Source organism: Chiloscyllium punctatum, chromosome 52 (genome assembly GCF_047496795.1).
Source record: "Chiloscyllium punctatum isolate Juve2018m chromosome 52, sChiPun1.3, whole genome shotgun sequence".
Lineage (NCBI taxonomy): Eukaryota > Metazoa > Chordata > Chondrichthyes > Orectolobiformes > Hemiscylliidae > Chiloscyllium > Chiloscyllium punctatum.
In genome coordinates this window covers 14,701,495-14,714,144 of record NC_092790.1, presented here as the reverse complement: position 1 = coordinate 14,714,144, position 12,650 = coordinate 14,701,495, and the positions used below count along the sequence as shown (strand labels likewise).

The 12,650-nt window shown below is 44.1% G+C and overlaps 4 protein-coding genes and 1 long non-coding RNA gene across 9 annotated transcripts in view; 2 read left to right on the top strand and 3 right to left on the bottom strand.

Moving 5' to 3' along the window:
- The window catches only part of LOC140470784 (uncharacterized), a 203,025-nt gene extending 200,201 nt beyond the window's left edge, over positions 1–2,824 (bottom strand). For all 3 annotated transcript variants that reach the window (XR_011956698.1, XR_011956697.1, XR_011956699.1), the window contains exon 1: positions 2,584–2,824. This is a non-coding gene — a long non-coding RNA (uncharacterized lncRNA). The remainder of the gene's footprint in view (positions 1–2,583) is intronic.
- Positions 1–12,650, top strand: part of LOC140470724 (histone H2B 1/2-like) — a 698,799-nt gene that overhangs the window by 623,942 nt on the left and 62,207 nt on the right. The window lies entirely within an intron of this gene.
- Positions 3,017–11,609, top strand: LOC140470746 (histone H4). The gene is made up of 3 exons (XM_072566779.1): positions 3,017–3,837; positions 9,204–9,233; positions 11,465–11,609. The coding sequence occupies exon 1, from the start codon at positions 3,032–3,034 to the stop codon at positions 3,341–3,343; it is 312 nt and encodes a 103-aa protein (XP_072422880.1). The 5' UTR covers positions 3,017–3,031; the 3' UTR covers positions 3,344–3,837; positions 9,204–9,233; positions 11,465–11,609.
- On the bottom strand, positions 4,089–5,622 carry LOC140470731 (histone H2A type 2-B-like). The gene has a single exon (XM_072566763.1). It carries the CDS (start codon positions 5,605–5,607, stop codon positions 5,227–5,229), a length of 381 nt encoding a protein of 126 aa, XP_072422864.1. The 5' UTR covers positions 5,608–5,622; the 3' UTR covers positions 4,089–5,226.
- LOC140470925 (histone H2B 1/2-like) lies at positions 6,739–8,013 on the bottom strand. Its single transcript, XM_072566861.1, has 2 exons — positions 7,934–8,013; positions 6,739–7,224 (listed from the first exon to the last, which is right to left on the bottom strand). The coding sequence occupies exons 1-2, from the start codon at positions 8,011–8,013 to the stop codon at positions 6,849–6,851; spliced, it is 456 nt and encodes a 151-aa protein (XP_072422962.1). The 3' UTR covers positions 6,739–6,848.

Sequence of the window (12,650 nt, the reverse complement as noted above, 5' to 3'; positions counted from 1 at the left end):
TACTGTTGAATTATAGAACACACTTGCTGCAGAGGAGAAAATAAACAGGGTAACAGGGAGGCATCAGGTCACAAAAAGGGGGAACCCAAGTTGTGCAGAAGATCAAAACACCTGTTCTCACCAAGTGATAAGAGGTTGCTCTGAAGCAATTAAGAACATTTGCCCTAACATCAATGAATCTGTGTAAAAAAGGACACAGAGTGATAACATTCACAGTTGTTAAATTGTGAAATTAATGACAGTGTTTGACTGTGATCTCAGAAACTTTGTATCATCTTAGTAGCAGGTCAAAAGCCTTGTAATAAACAGAGAGAGAGAGAGAGAGAGAGAGAGAGAGAGATGCATGTTTTGAATTTATTTGCATTTTGAACATTATGATAATTCTGAGTAGCCAACGCTGATTATGAAATGCAAACTCTGTAAAATATAATATTGATGAAGCGTTAACTTAGTGGTATTACAGACCATGACTGCCCCACTGTCAGTTCCAACTCATCAGATCTTCTGTCTTCTTTGAATTTGAATCACAACCATGAAAAGAAAGCATGTTTAATTTAAGACTAATGAATCATTTAAAATTCAACCTTGTGGTAACATTTCAGCCCCAGGTACAGAATGATGCTGTGTTTAAGATAAAAAGCAGGAGTCTGCTCCCAGTTTAAAAATTATTCTAAACCTAACATTGAAGAGATTCTGACACAATCTGTTAGGAAGCCATTTTATGGTCACAGTTTGCCCTGCTCGCTAAAAAGCCATTTTGTAAAACAATGATATCTGACATGCGAGCTGTGCAAGGTTACCTTATGACCTCTTACACTTAGTTTAGACTGGTACCTCTTTGTGATAGGGACTTACCTCACCAACAGGCACCTGACTCGGCTGGATCTGTTTTTCTCATCTGATGGATGGCTAAGGGCCGACAGGAGTGATCAGTTAACCACACACAGACCTGTTAATTTACTTCCCTTTCTTACGAATTATTGCCTTTCCACTATCTATCTAATTAAGAACATGCAGTGTTTTTTTGTGAAATTTTGTAAAAAGGAAGCCTGTTTGAGACAGAAGAGTGGAGTAGCCTGTGAGGGCTATTAAAGGAAGAGCTGGTATCCTCCTCTTCTAAAGGTTTAGAACCTTAGCTCGCCCGGCCCTTAGGTGTCAATGTTACATTGTAACAGTGATGCTATTGGTAAATTAAGGGGAAGGCTAAAATTAAACTAAACTGTTTGTAAGAGGTTTTCATTCCAGACTACCAAGGAGTACGATCTCCATGATGAACCAAGGGAGGCTTATAGGTCTGAGTCCACAAGGAATTCTCCTGGCCGTCTCAAATCTCTACTTTAACAATTTGAATAGGAAGGATTTAGAGAGAGATGGGCTAAGTGCTGGCAAATGGGACTAGATTAGATTAGGATATCTGGTCAGCATGGACAAGTTGGACCGAAGGGTCTATTTCCACACTGTACATCTCAAAGACTCGACGACTCTTTGGTAACTCTTGCCCTGTCGGTGAGCACAGTTTCCCTCCATCTCTGAACTTAACCCCGACTTCACTGATGGTTGTTGAAACAATACAACAATGTGGCCTATTTGTCTATCTTCATTGTAACTTTGAAACTGTCCTTTTTAAACTGCAAATTTTAATGCAGTTCCTGAATGTCTATTTTGGATGAGGATTCAGTTTATCTATCTTCAAAACTGCTGTGTAAACTTCAATGGGCTCTATACCTTGTGTTTGTTAGAGGCAGCTGGTCACTCTTTGCTTTGAACTGAGGAAGTATTACAGCATCTTAGTCCCTCAGGTGTTTTTCTGGAGGAAGACAGAGAAAGACACCACCTGGAAATCAACATGAGGCTAGTCTGGCAATATTGAACTGATCATTGTCACATTCATTGCATCTTCATTAGGATGTATACTTTATTTTCTTTAAAGCCAACAACTTAATCAGAACCACTGATCTGATTCCATTGATGCCCTGAGCTGCTCTCGGTCTGGGGATTGTGTTTGTTTCTCATGTGATTCGATACCAATTGATTCGGAGATGCTGGTGTTGGACCGGGGTGTACAATGTTAAAAATCACACATCAGGTTCTTCCAAAAAAAATCTGTTGGACTATAGCCTGGTGTTGTGCGATTTTTAACTTGATACCAATTGAGTGAGACCCAGAAACTGATCAACAACTTCCCAGCACCATGAATGGGAATACTCAACCACCAGGATGCTTACACAGTTCAACATCCAACTCCCCAGCTACCTGTTGGAAAGAGGAAAAACGGTGCTATTTCTAATGTTTTTACGAAGACCCCAGTGTATGTCGTTTTACAAGAATAACCCATTCCTACAGTTAGTCCACAAACCTCAAGAAACAGCGGGAAACAGATTGAAATTAAAGCCGGGTTCAGAGGATTGTAAACCACAAGAATGTCCCACAGCAGCTTCTTCCCGCTCTGTCTCCCTCAGCAGGCCCACACACAGCCCGAGAAAGGCCTCTCTCTTCCCCCCAACCCGCTCACTCCAAGTTCCGGGACCAGTTCCTGCTCCGCTCGGCCTCTTACAAACAGCCCCCGGTTCTCCCTGAACTCACCCCGAATCAATCCCGGTCTCGGAGCCCCCTCTGTGTCCCAGGCTCCCATCCCGATGTGCTGCTGGAAGGAGCCTGCTGTTCCCTCCCTTCCCTGGGCGCTGATCTCTCCATTACGGTCTGTTTCAAACAAACCTCTTGTACTCACTGAGTAAATGCTCCTCAATGGCAGCGCTGGGGGAGGGCCTCACGCATGCGCTTCTCTACTCAGGAACAGTCAGTTTTGGGGAGAAAAGGTTCAGTCCCAGATACAGTTGGGGCGGGAGTGAGCTGGAGGCCGAGCTGGATGATCAAAGCCATTTCCCTGCTCTGTCAGTCACTCAGTTTCCTCTCTGGACCCGCCTCTCACTCTCTGTCAGCTCTTTCTCAGTCAGGTCGGGCCGGGTTGTATAAAAAAGGAAGGGGAGGCCGCTCTACTCTCATTCGGTAGCGGTTGGAGTGAAGAATCGTGATGTCTGGAAGAGGTAAAGGAGGCAAAGGCCTGGGAAAAGGCGGAGCGAAGCGGCACCGCAAAGTGCTCCGTGATAACATCCAGGGCATCACCAAACCAGCCATCCGGCGCCTGGCTCGCCGTGGCGGGGTCAAGCGCATCTCGGGCTTGATCTACGAGGAGACCCGCGGGGTGCTGAAGGTTTTCCTGGAGAATGTGATCAGGGATGCGGTCACCTACACTGAGCACGCCAAGCGCAAGACGGTCACTGCCATGGATGTGGTGTACGCTCTGAAACGTCAGGGCCGCACTCTCTATGGATTCGGCGGCTGAGCATAAAGCGACCCTTTTCCAGCGAACCCAAAGGCTCTTTTCAGAGCCACCTAAACCATCCGATAGAGAGCGGAGACCTGAGGACAGGGAAGGAAGCGCATACGGAGAACGGAGTTTAGTATTGCCGGTTATTTCATACATGCCGTACTTTTAAAATTATTTCCATTCCGAAAATGTACTAATACCGTGTTCTGCGGTGCGTCAGAGACCATTCAGAGTGGACAGTTCACGTTTTGTGCTGTTTAAAATGCCCAATGCCTTTCTAATTATAAGTATTCCTACAGTGTAAGTAAGTGGCTATTCGGCGAATCGAGCCAACTGTTCTGCCACCTGATTATTCCATGTCACCAATCGCATCGTGAATTGTAATTGGAAGATGTAGTAGCAGTATTAGGCCATTCTGCCCATCCAGTTTGTTCTACCATTCGATCATGGCTGATATTTCTCCAATGTATTCTTGTGCCTGCTCCCCGTAACCTTCGTTCCTCTTTCTGGTGAGTACCTGTCTGTCTCAGTAATAACGTCAATGTGTACTTGGCTGTCCATGCCATGAATTGTTTTATTTATGGTGGAACCCAGACGTTAATGTTACAAATTACACTATTCCTATTTCCGAAGCATAATATTCGGCTCAGTTTTGTTTGTAGGAGCCTATGGATACCTTAATGGCGCGACCTTCCATCTGCCCGTTCAGGCAGCGATTACAAATTGTCTTCGGGCAAGTAATAATGATGAAATGAAAATGTATTGATAAAGTGTGGTTCTTTAATTTTATCGGTGTACACTGTATTAGCTTTTAAGGTGTTTCAATGGGTGGGCTTTCGATTGATTCACGGCGGATACAGTTCGTATGCTCAGCCAGAGAGAGAGCAGGAAGCGATAGGAGTCATTAGTATTTCTATCGAAAGTTAGTTAAAAACCAAAAACCGCAGGCAGCGGCGGTGAAACTTGCAACTAACGAGATCTTCATTCAGGGATTGTGGAATTTATGAAAAAATATAGGAATAAGAATGTGATCTTAACATCAAAATTTTGGTATTGGGTTAGATCTTTGTGGAAAATCCCCCATCTCCTCATTGACTCCCTTTGCGATAACATGGGCTTGTGGTGAGGTGGAGGCAGGAGAGAAAAGGGGATAAAATGGCGCCAAAAGACCAACGGCTCAATTTCAAATTTGAAAATCACGTAGAAAAAGAGCAGCAAGTTTCACAGGAGAACACATGAGTATGTCCATGTTGGATTTCTTTTTCGATTACGAAATTCAAGTTCAGACAATTTCACTTTACCCCATTCCCGCCTTTACAGCTGAAAAATGCCTCGCCGCTATTCAATTTGCTCTCTCTCTCCAGAGGTAGGGGATAAAAGACTGGATAGGAACCGAGCAGAGAATAAAGCTCTGTACTTAAAGGAAATGGGAATCTAATGTGAGGACAAACGCGATAGGGGACAGTCGAAACTCATAGGATATTACAACTAAAGACAGATCACTCAGACAGTGACCGTTCAATAAGAAATCCTGTAGTCCAGGACACTCTTACAATAGCATTTTATGATATATTCTTTCTCTGATCCCATAGACAGTCTGATGAAGGGATTTAGCCCGAAACGTCCATTTTCCTGCTTCTCGGATGCTGCCTGAACTGCTGTACTTTTCCAGCAGTACACTCATTTAGACTCTGGTTTCCAGCATCTGTAGTCCTTGTTTTCCCATAGGCAGTAACAGTATCCAACTAAATGGATTTAATTCGATGTCCAGTACAAAGGTGAGCGCTCTCCACATTAAAAGGATAATAATCAATCAACAGGAAGTTTAGCATCTTTCACAGATGCTGTGAGTGGCTCTTAAAAGAGCCTTTGGCTGCTCAGATTCAAGAATGATCACTTCACTTTTTAGCGGCGGTTTTCTTGGGCAGCAGCACGGCCTGGATATTAGGCAGCACCCCGCCTTGAGCGATGGTCACCCCTCCCAGCAGCTTGTTGAGCTCCTCGTCGTTGCGCACGGCCAGCTGTAGGTGCCTGGGGATGATGCGGGTCTTCTTGTTGTCCCGGGCCGCGTTGCCGGCCAGCTCCAGGATTTCAGCCGTCAGATACTCCAGCACCGCAGCCAGATAGACCGGCGCTCCGGCACCCACACGCTCAGCATAGTTACCCTTTCTCAGGAGCCTGTGAACACGGCCCACCGGGAACTGCAGGCCAGCCCGGGACGACCGAGACTTCGCCTTGGAGCGAGATTTCCCACTGCTTTTCCCTCCTCTTCCAGACATGGTAAAAGTGACATGGTCACTTTCACGGAGAATGGTGCACTCTGCGGTCTCCACATTGCGGCCCCTTATACCTTCGGGAGGGATGGTGAGGCGGCCGCTTCTGATTGGTCCCATTGTTCAGCCCCTCCTAATGTTGTTCCAATTCCCAATCAGATATCTGCCTCATTCCCCAATCCGGAGAGGGCACGGGAAGGGGGGCGGAAAGTACCGGCGCCAAATCATCAACCGCTTTCTTTCCAATTTGAAAAGCCCGCCAATTTACAAACAAAAAAAAGAGGAAGTTCCAAAAACATTAATATAATTGTTAATTTACTTTTAGTTTACAAGTGTATACTTCACATCGTGTTACTCTCCTTCATTTGCCGACTTCTATCTGTCCATTTCGGATTTTGAAAGTGGGTAATTTTCTGGGAATTTGTGTTGCAGACGTTTCGTCCCCTGTCTCGGTGACATCCTCAGTGTTTGGGAGCCTCCTTTGAAGCGCTTCTGTGATCTTTCCTCCGGCTTTTTTCGTGGTTTGTCCCTGCCGCTTCCGGTTGTCAGTTCCTTTGCGGTGGCCGGTCTATTGGGTCCAGGTCGATGTGCTTATTGATTGAATCTATGGATGAGTGCCATGCCTCTAGGAATTCCCTGGATTTTCTGTGTTTGGCTTGTCCTATAATAGTCGTGTTGTCCCAGTCGAACTCATGTTGCTTGTCATCTGCGTGTGTGGCTACTAAGGATAGATGGTCGTGTCGTTTCGTGGCTAGTTGGTGTTCATGGATACGGATCGTTAGCTGTCTTCCTGTTTGTCCTGTGTAGTGTTTTGTGCAGTCCTTGCAAGGGATTTTGTAAACTACATCGGTTTTGCTCATGCTGGGTATCGGGTCCTTCGTTCTGGTGAGTTGTTGTTCTGCTGCAGCGGACAGCTGGAACTGACAACCCGAAGCGGCAGATTCCTCTAGCATTTGTCGTGGTTTGAAAGATCACAGAAGCGCTTCAAAGGATGCGCCCAACCACTGAGAATATCACCTAGACAGGGGACGAAACATCTGCAACACAACTTCCCAGCTCAGCGAACAGAATCACAACAACTTGTAAAAGCAATTGCATATCGCACTAAAATTAAAAATACCTCAAAAATTATATGCAAACAATCAAATCGTAAAGAATTGATTCAGCTGTCTCAGGGAAGTTGTGGGTGGCTCTTATAAGAGCCTTTGGGTTGTGGATTTGTGTGTGTTTCAGTGCAGTGCGGTCCTTCACTTGGAGCTGGTGTACTTGGTCACCGCCTTTGTACCCTCCGACACGGCGTGCTTGGCCAGCTCCCCGGGCAGCAGCAGCCGCACGGCGGTCTGGATCTCCCGGGAGCTGATAGTGCTGCGCTTGTTGTAATGGGCCAGGCGGGAAGCCTCCCCCGCGATACGCTCGAAAATATCGTTGACGAACGAGTTCATGATGCTCATGGCCTTGGAGGAGATGCCGGTGTCGGGGTGAACCTGCTTCATCACTTTGTAGATGTAGATGGAGTAACTTTCTTTCCTAGTCCTTTTCCTCCTCTTACCGCCCTTCGCTGGCGCCTTCTTAATGATTTTCTTCGCGCCCTTCTTAGAGGCTTGCTGGGATTTCTTTTCATTATTTTTTTTTATTTCAAAAAATATACTTTATTCATAAATGATTTGATGGTCTGTACATTGGATCATGCCATACATATGTCCATATTTACAAACACAGATTCGACTTTATTCTTGTCCTTTACAATCCTGTGCATTTTTTCAATCTTGTATATATACATATATTTGGCTGAGGCATCAGCAGAGCCCAAAAAAAACGTCTGTATGGGCCCCCTGTTCTTCTTTCGGCAGGCCGATCTTACACGGTGGTCTTTCCCCACCGCGCCTTGGCGGCAGCTGCCCCAAGCTTCAGCGCGTCCCTCAACACGTAGTCTTGGACCTTGGAATGTGCCAGTCTGCAACACTCGGTCGGGGTCAACTCCTTCAGCTGGAAGATCAACAGGTTTCGGACCGCCCAGAGAGCGTCCTTCACCGAGTTGATGATCCTCCAGGCGCAGTTAATGTTCGTCTCGGTGTGAGTCCCGGGGAACAGGCCGTAGAGCACGGAGTCCCGCGTCACGGCGCTGCTCGGGACGAACCTCGACAAGCACCACTGCATTCCTCTCCAGACTTCCTCTGCATAGGCACATTCCAGAAGGAGGTGTGTGACAGTCTCGTCCCCCCCCGCAGCCACTTCGAGGGCAGCGTGCGGTGCGGCAGAGAGTCCGGGCGTGCATAAAGGATCTCACAGGCAGAGCCCTTCTCACCACCAGCCAAGCCACGTCTTTTCATTAGCCATAGCACCGCTCACTGTCAGACACAGAATAAAGGAAAGCGGCCTAGGAGCTCCCTCTTTATAGACTGATGGCGTCATCAATGCTAATGAAGGGTGGGTGAACACCTGGTTCCTGACTGGGTAGTTTACACTGACGGTTTTCACAAAATCTCAGTTTCCGATTGGTTACTATGATTTGCAAGGTGATTCTGTCATAATCTGCAATGAAATGTGAAGTGGATGGTGATTCTGTTCCTGTCAGTCTGACTGAGGGAGATTTATTTTGTCCCTGTCACACAGAAAGCGACTGTGGTATTGGCTCGGTTTCCTTTTGCTCATTGTTGTGATGACGTGAGAGTGGAAGGGTGTGTTTCTAGCTCCGCATGTCTGTTTCTGTTCCTCTGTATGGGTTGGAACTAACACAGAACTTATCACTGTGTGAAAAAAAACTCTCATCCGTTTGAAATTGCATTTGTTGTCAAGTTACACAATCCATTGGAACATGACCGTGAGTGTTTTCTACACTTGGAGTTGATGCAAATCGTTCTCAGTTGCACGGAGTTGAAGATAAATGAAAAGAAAACTTTTCTATGTAATACTTCTCTTGAGTCACGAGTTGAGTGACGTCTTGACTGTGGGATGAATATATTTCTGAGCACTTGACTAATAACTGTGGGCCCAGAGACCTATCGATAACTGTGTGCTTTGCAAGTACCTGCAGTGTAACTGAACCACGTTGCTGCACTTTTCATTTAGGCGTTTTGCAGTTTCATGTAGAGATTTATAGCATTTCTCAGTCTTGCGCGAATACCTGTTAACCAGCAACTGTTAGCATGCTATATATGTGTCACTTTAACCTTGTATCTGTCGTGTCCTCATTTACGCATTTGACATTAACTCAACACCTGTCCACTCAGGCTCTGGTCCTCTGTGTAATAGTCAATTAGTGTTACTTCAAGACAGGTTTTATTCTCTAACCATCAAACACTGATGTAGAAATATTCCTCCAATCTGTACCCCTAGGCGAAAGTGAGGATTGCAACTGTTGGGGGTCAGAGGGTTTATGCCCAAAACGTTGAGATGAAAGACTCGAAACATCGATTCTCCTGCTCCTCAGATGCTGCCTGACCCACTGTGCTTTTCCAGCACCACACTCTCGTCTCCGATCTGTGCCTGTCTGGTTCTGGGATGCATTTTTGTAAACTCTATTCCACAGTCTTTACATGTCAGTATGTTACTAGACTGTAATTCAAACCTTCTTAAATGTAAATTGTTGTTTTACTCGGTAGGTGTCATCCATTGACTTTGGACAGACTCAGGTAGGACTCACCACCCTCCACTTCTATACCCTATGAAAATCAACTTTTGCAAATTGAAGTTGGGTTTGTAATTATAACTCCAGCATTTTGATAAGGAATAATTCTTTGTACACTGTTACTGACAATATCGGCAATGTCACTGCTGATGTTACATTATTTATGCCAGTTTCAAGCTTATCAAGTTATATTATATCCTAACAATTTATTACTTTGCAAGTGACTCAGTATTTCATGCTGTAACTGCCAGTTTGTTGTTTCTAATCTTGTGTTTACTCAGTTTCAATCAATCACTGGCATGTCACAGAGCAAATATCTCAACATTTCAAAGTTTCTGAATAAATGGATGGCTAATCCTTTTTCACGCCATCCTTGGTATGTCTCGGTAACTTATAACTGAACTGATCAGTATGTGATCTATGAGCACACACATATCAGTAAGTTAAAGATAAAGTGTATGGTGAATTATGCTTCCCATTCCTGTCATGCAGATACTGTGTATATGATGTAGTTATTAATTTCTTTCAGGTTAGGAAGAAAAGCATGACTGGTAGGTGTGGGAAATGCTGCATGAGAAACGATTTTGAGGTTTTGGTCCAAATAAGAAGGAAGCATATGTTAGTTAAATGCAGCAGAGTTTGAGTGAATCCTCCGAAGAGTATAAAGGCGTGGGGATATACTTAAGAAGGAAATGACGAGGGCAAAAAAGAGACATAACATAGCTTAGGCAAATAGTGTTAAGGCGAATTCAAATAGACTTTATAAACACATGATGATCAAAAGGGTAACCAGGGAAAGAATAGTGCCCAGCAAAGATTAACAAGGCAGCCTAAGTGTGGAACAACAGGAAATGTGGGAGATACTAAGTGAGTGCTTATGGAGGGGAAGGAAATGGAATATATAGAATGTGGGGAAACAAATGGTGACATCTTGAAAAATGTCCATAATACAGAGGAGGTGCTGCTGGATGTTTTTAAATAGAAAAGGTGGATAAAGCACAAGCACATGATCAGGTGAACCCTGGAACACAGTGATAAACTAGGGAAGTGATTGTTGGGCCCCTTGCTGAGATATTTGTATCATCAATAGTCACAGGTGAAGTGCAAAAAGACTGAAGGCTGGCTAACATGGTGCCACGATTGAAGAAAGGTGGTAAGGAAAAGACAGGGAACTATTGAGCAATGAGCGTACCATCAGCAGTAGGCAAACAGTTGAGGGGATTGTGAGAAACAGGATTTACATCTTTTTGAAAGGCCTGGATTGATTAGGGGTAGTCAACATATCTTTCTGCGTGGGAAATCATGTATCACTAACTCAACTGAGTTTTTTTGAATTGATAAGGAAGAGGACTGATGAGGGAAAAGTGGTGGATGTGATCTATATGGCCTTCAATAAGGCATTTCACAAGGTTTCCCATGGGAAGTTGGTTAGCAAGATTGGATCACATGGAATACAGGGAGAACCAACCATTTGGATGTAGAACTTGTTCGAAGGTAGAAGGTGATGATGGAGGATGCTTTTCAGACTGGAGGCCTGTGACAAGTGATGTGCTACAAGGATCACTGCTGAGTCCACTGCTTTTCATCATTTATATAAATGATTTTAATTAAAAAATTACACAACTCCAGGTTATATTCCAACAGGTTTATTTGGAAGTACAAGCTTTCAGAGTGCTGCTCCTCCATCAGGTGTCTGTATTTAGAAAACTTGTTGGACTATAACCTGGTGTGTGTCATTTTTAACTTTGCACACCCCAGTCCAGCACCAGCACGTCTACATTATTATGAATGATTTGGATGTGAGGTTGCAGGTATTGTTAGTCAGTTTGCAGATTAGACAAAAATTGGAGGTGTAATACAAAGCAAAGAAGGCTACCTCAGAATACAGCAGGATCTCGATTAGATGGGCCATTGGACCCAGGAGTGGCATACTGAGTTCAATTTATATCAATATGAGGTGCAGCAGTTTCAAAAGGCAAATCAAGGCAGGACTTACACACTTAATATTAATGTCCCGTGGAGTATTGCTGAACAAAATGACGTTGGGATGCAGGTTCATTGTTGCTTGAAAGTGGAGTTATAGTTAGATAGAATAGCAAAGAAGGCATTTGATATGTTTTCCTTTACTGGTCAGAGTTTTGAAAATGTGACTTAGAAGAACATGTTGTGGGTGTACAGAACATTGGTTATGCCACTTTTGGAATATTATGTGCAATTCTGGTCTCTCTCCTATAGAAAGGATGCTGTGAATCTTGAAACGGCTATTCAAGATACTTTTTGGTGCAAAGAAAAGGCCTACTATTTGGGAAGAAATATAACAAGAGACGAGAAGGCTGCAAACAGATCCAAATTCACCAAATGACAGCAAAAAGCAATTTGATTAATAAAGAACAAATGAAGAAAAGAGTAATGTTGTGGAAGCCATTTTTAAAAACTGCTAAAACACCAATAAATGTGTAAAGAGAAAAATGAACATGAATAGGTTGGTAAAAAGGACCTCATGTCACTTACATCATGAAAGATGGGGATTCAAAATGGAGGACGAAAATCTCCAAACTCGCGAACATCACACGACTAACACAGTAGTAATGATGGGAAGTTTAGTGAGTGTTAGAAACTGAACCAAACCAAAACTGAAACTTCCAATGCCTTCCTTTGGGAAATGATGTTGGGACAATGGATAGGATTGAATGTTGTGAAACACCAGGCCTTGATCATCTAGCTCCCAGACTATTTAATGTAGTGGATTGAGTAACAGTGGATGCAGTGGTGTTCATGTTCCAAGATTCTATAGGCTCTGCAATAACTTACACTGATTGGGGGCGAGCTAGTGTAAGCAATCCAATAGAAAAGGGAAATAGGTATAAGATTGGGAACTATAGACCCGTCAGCCTCAGGGAAAAATCAAAATGAAAGCTTCAATTGCGAAGTATTTGACAAAACAGTATTCAGGCTCCGATAGAGTCAGTATGAACATGAAGGGCCTGTTCCAGTGCATACTGTTCTGTCTTCTGAGCTTGACAAACCGACTGGCCGTCTTTGAGGATGTAAACAGTGGAGCTGATGAGAGTGTAACTGTTACTGAGGAGAAAAACTACAACTAACTCCCTGGACCCCGCAGCAAAGGCTGAAAGGTGGAGAAATTCTATCCTTCCACACTTACATTTGGGGTGATATTTCTGGCGTGTGACTGTGTGAATGTGACTATTGTGTCAGAGAGACTGTAGGAAAAGGGCGGACGGTTAGTCTAACATAACTGTGTTTGTGTGTCCGCTAATATTATAATATTTCCAAGTCTCTGTTACGAAACTCAAAAATATTTTCAATTCAGGTTATCCCCTTGCTCCCCTTCTAACCTCAAAAGTAGAATTCAAGGCAATTAATTTGTTGTTTTCAAGATTTCGGTCCAAAAGTAGCGACA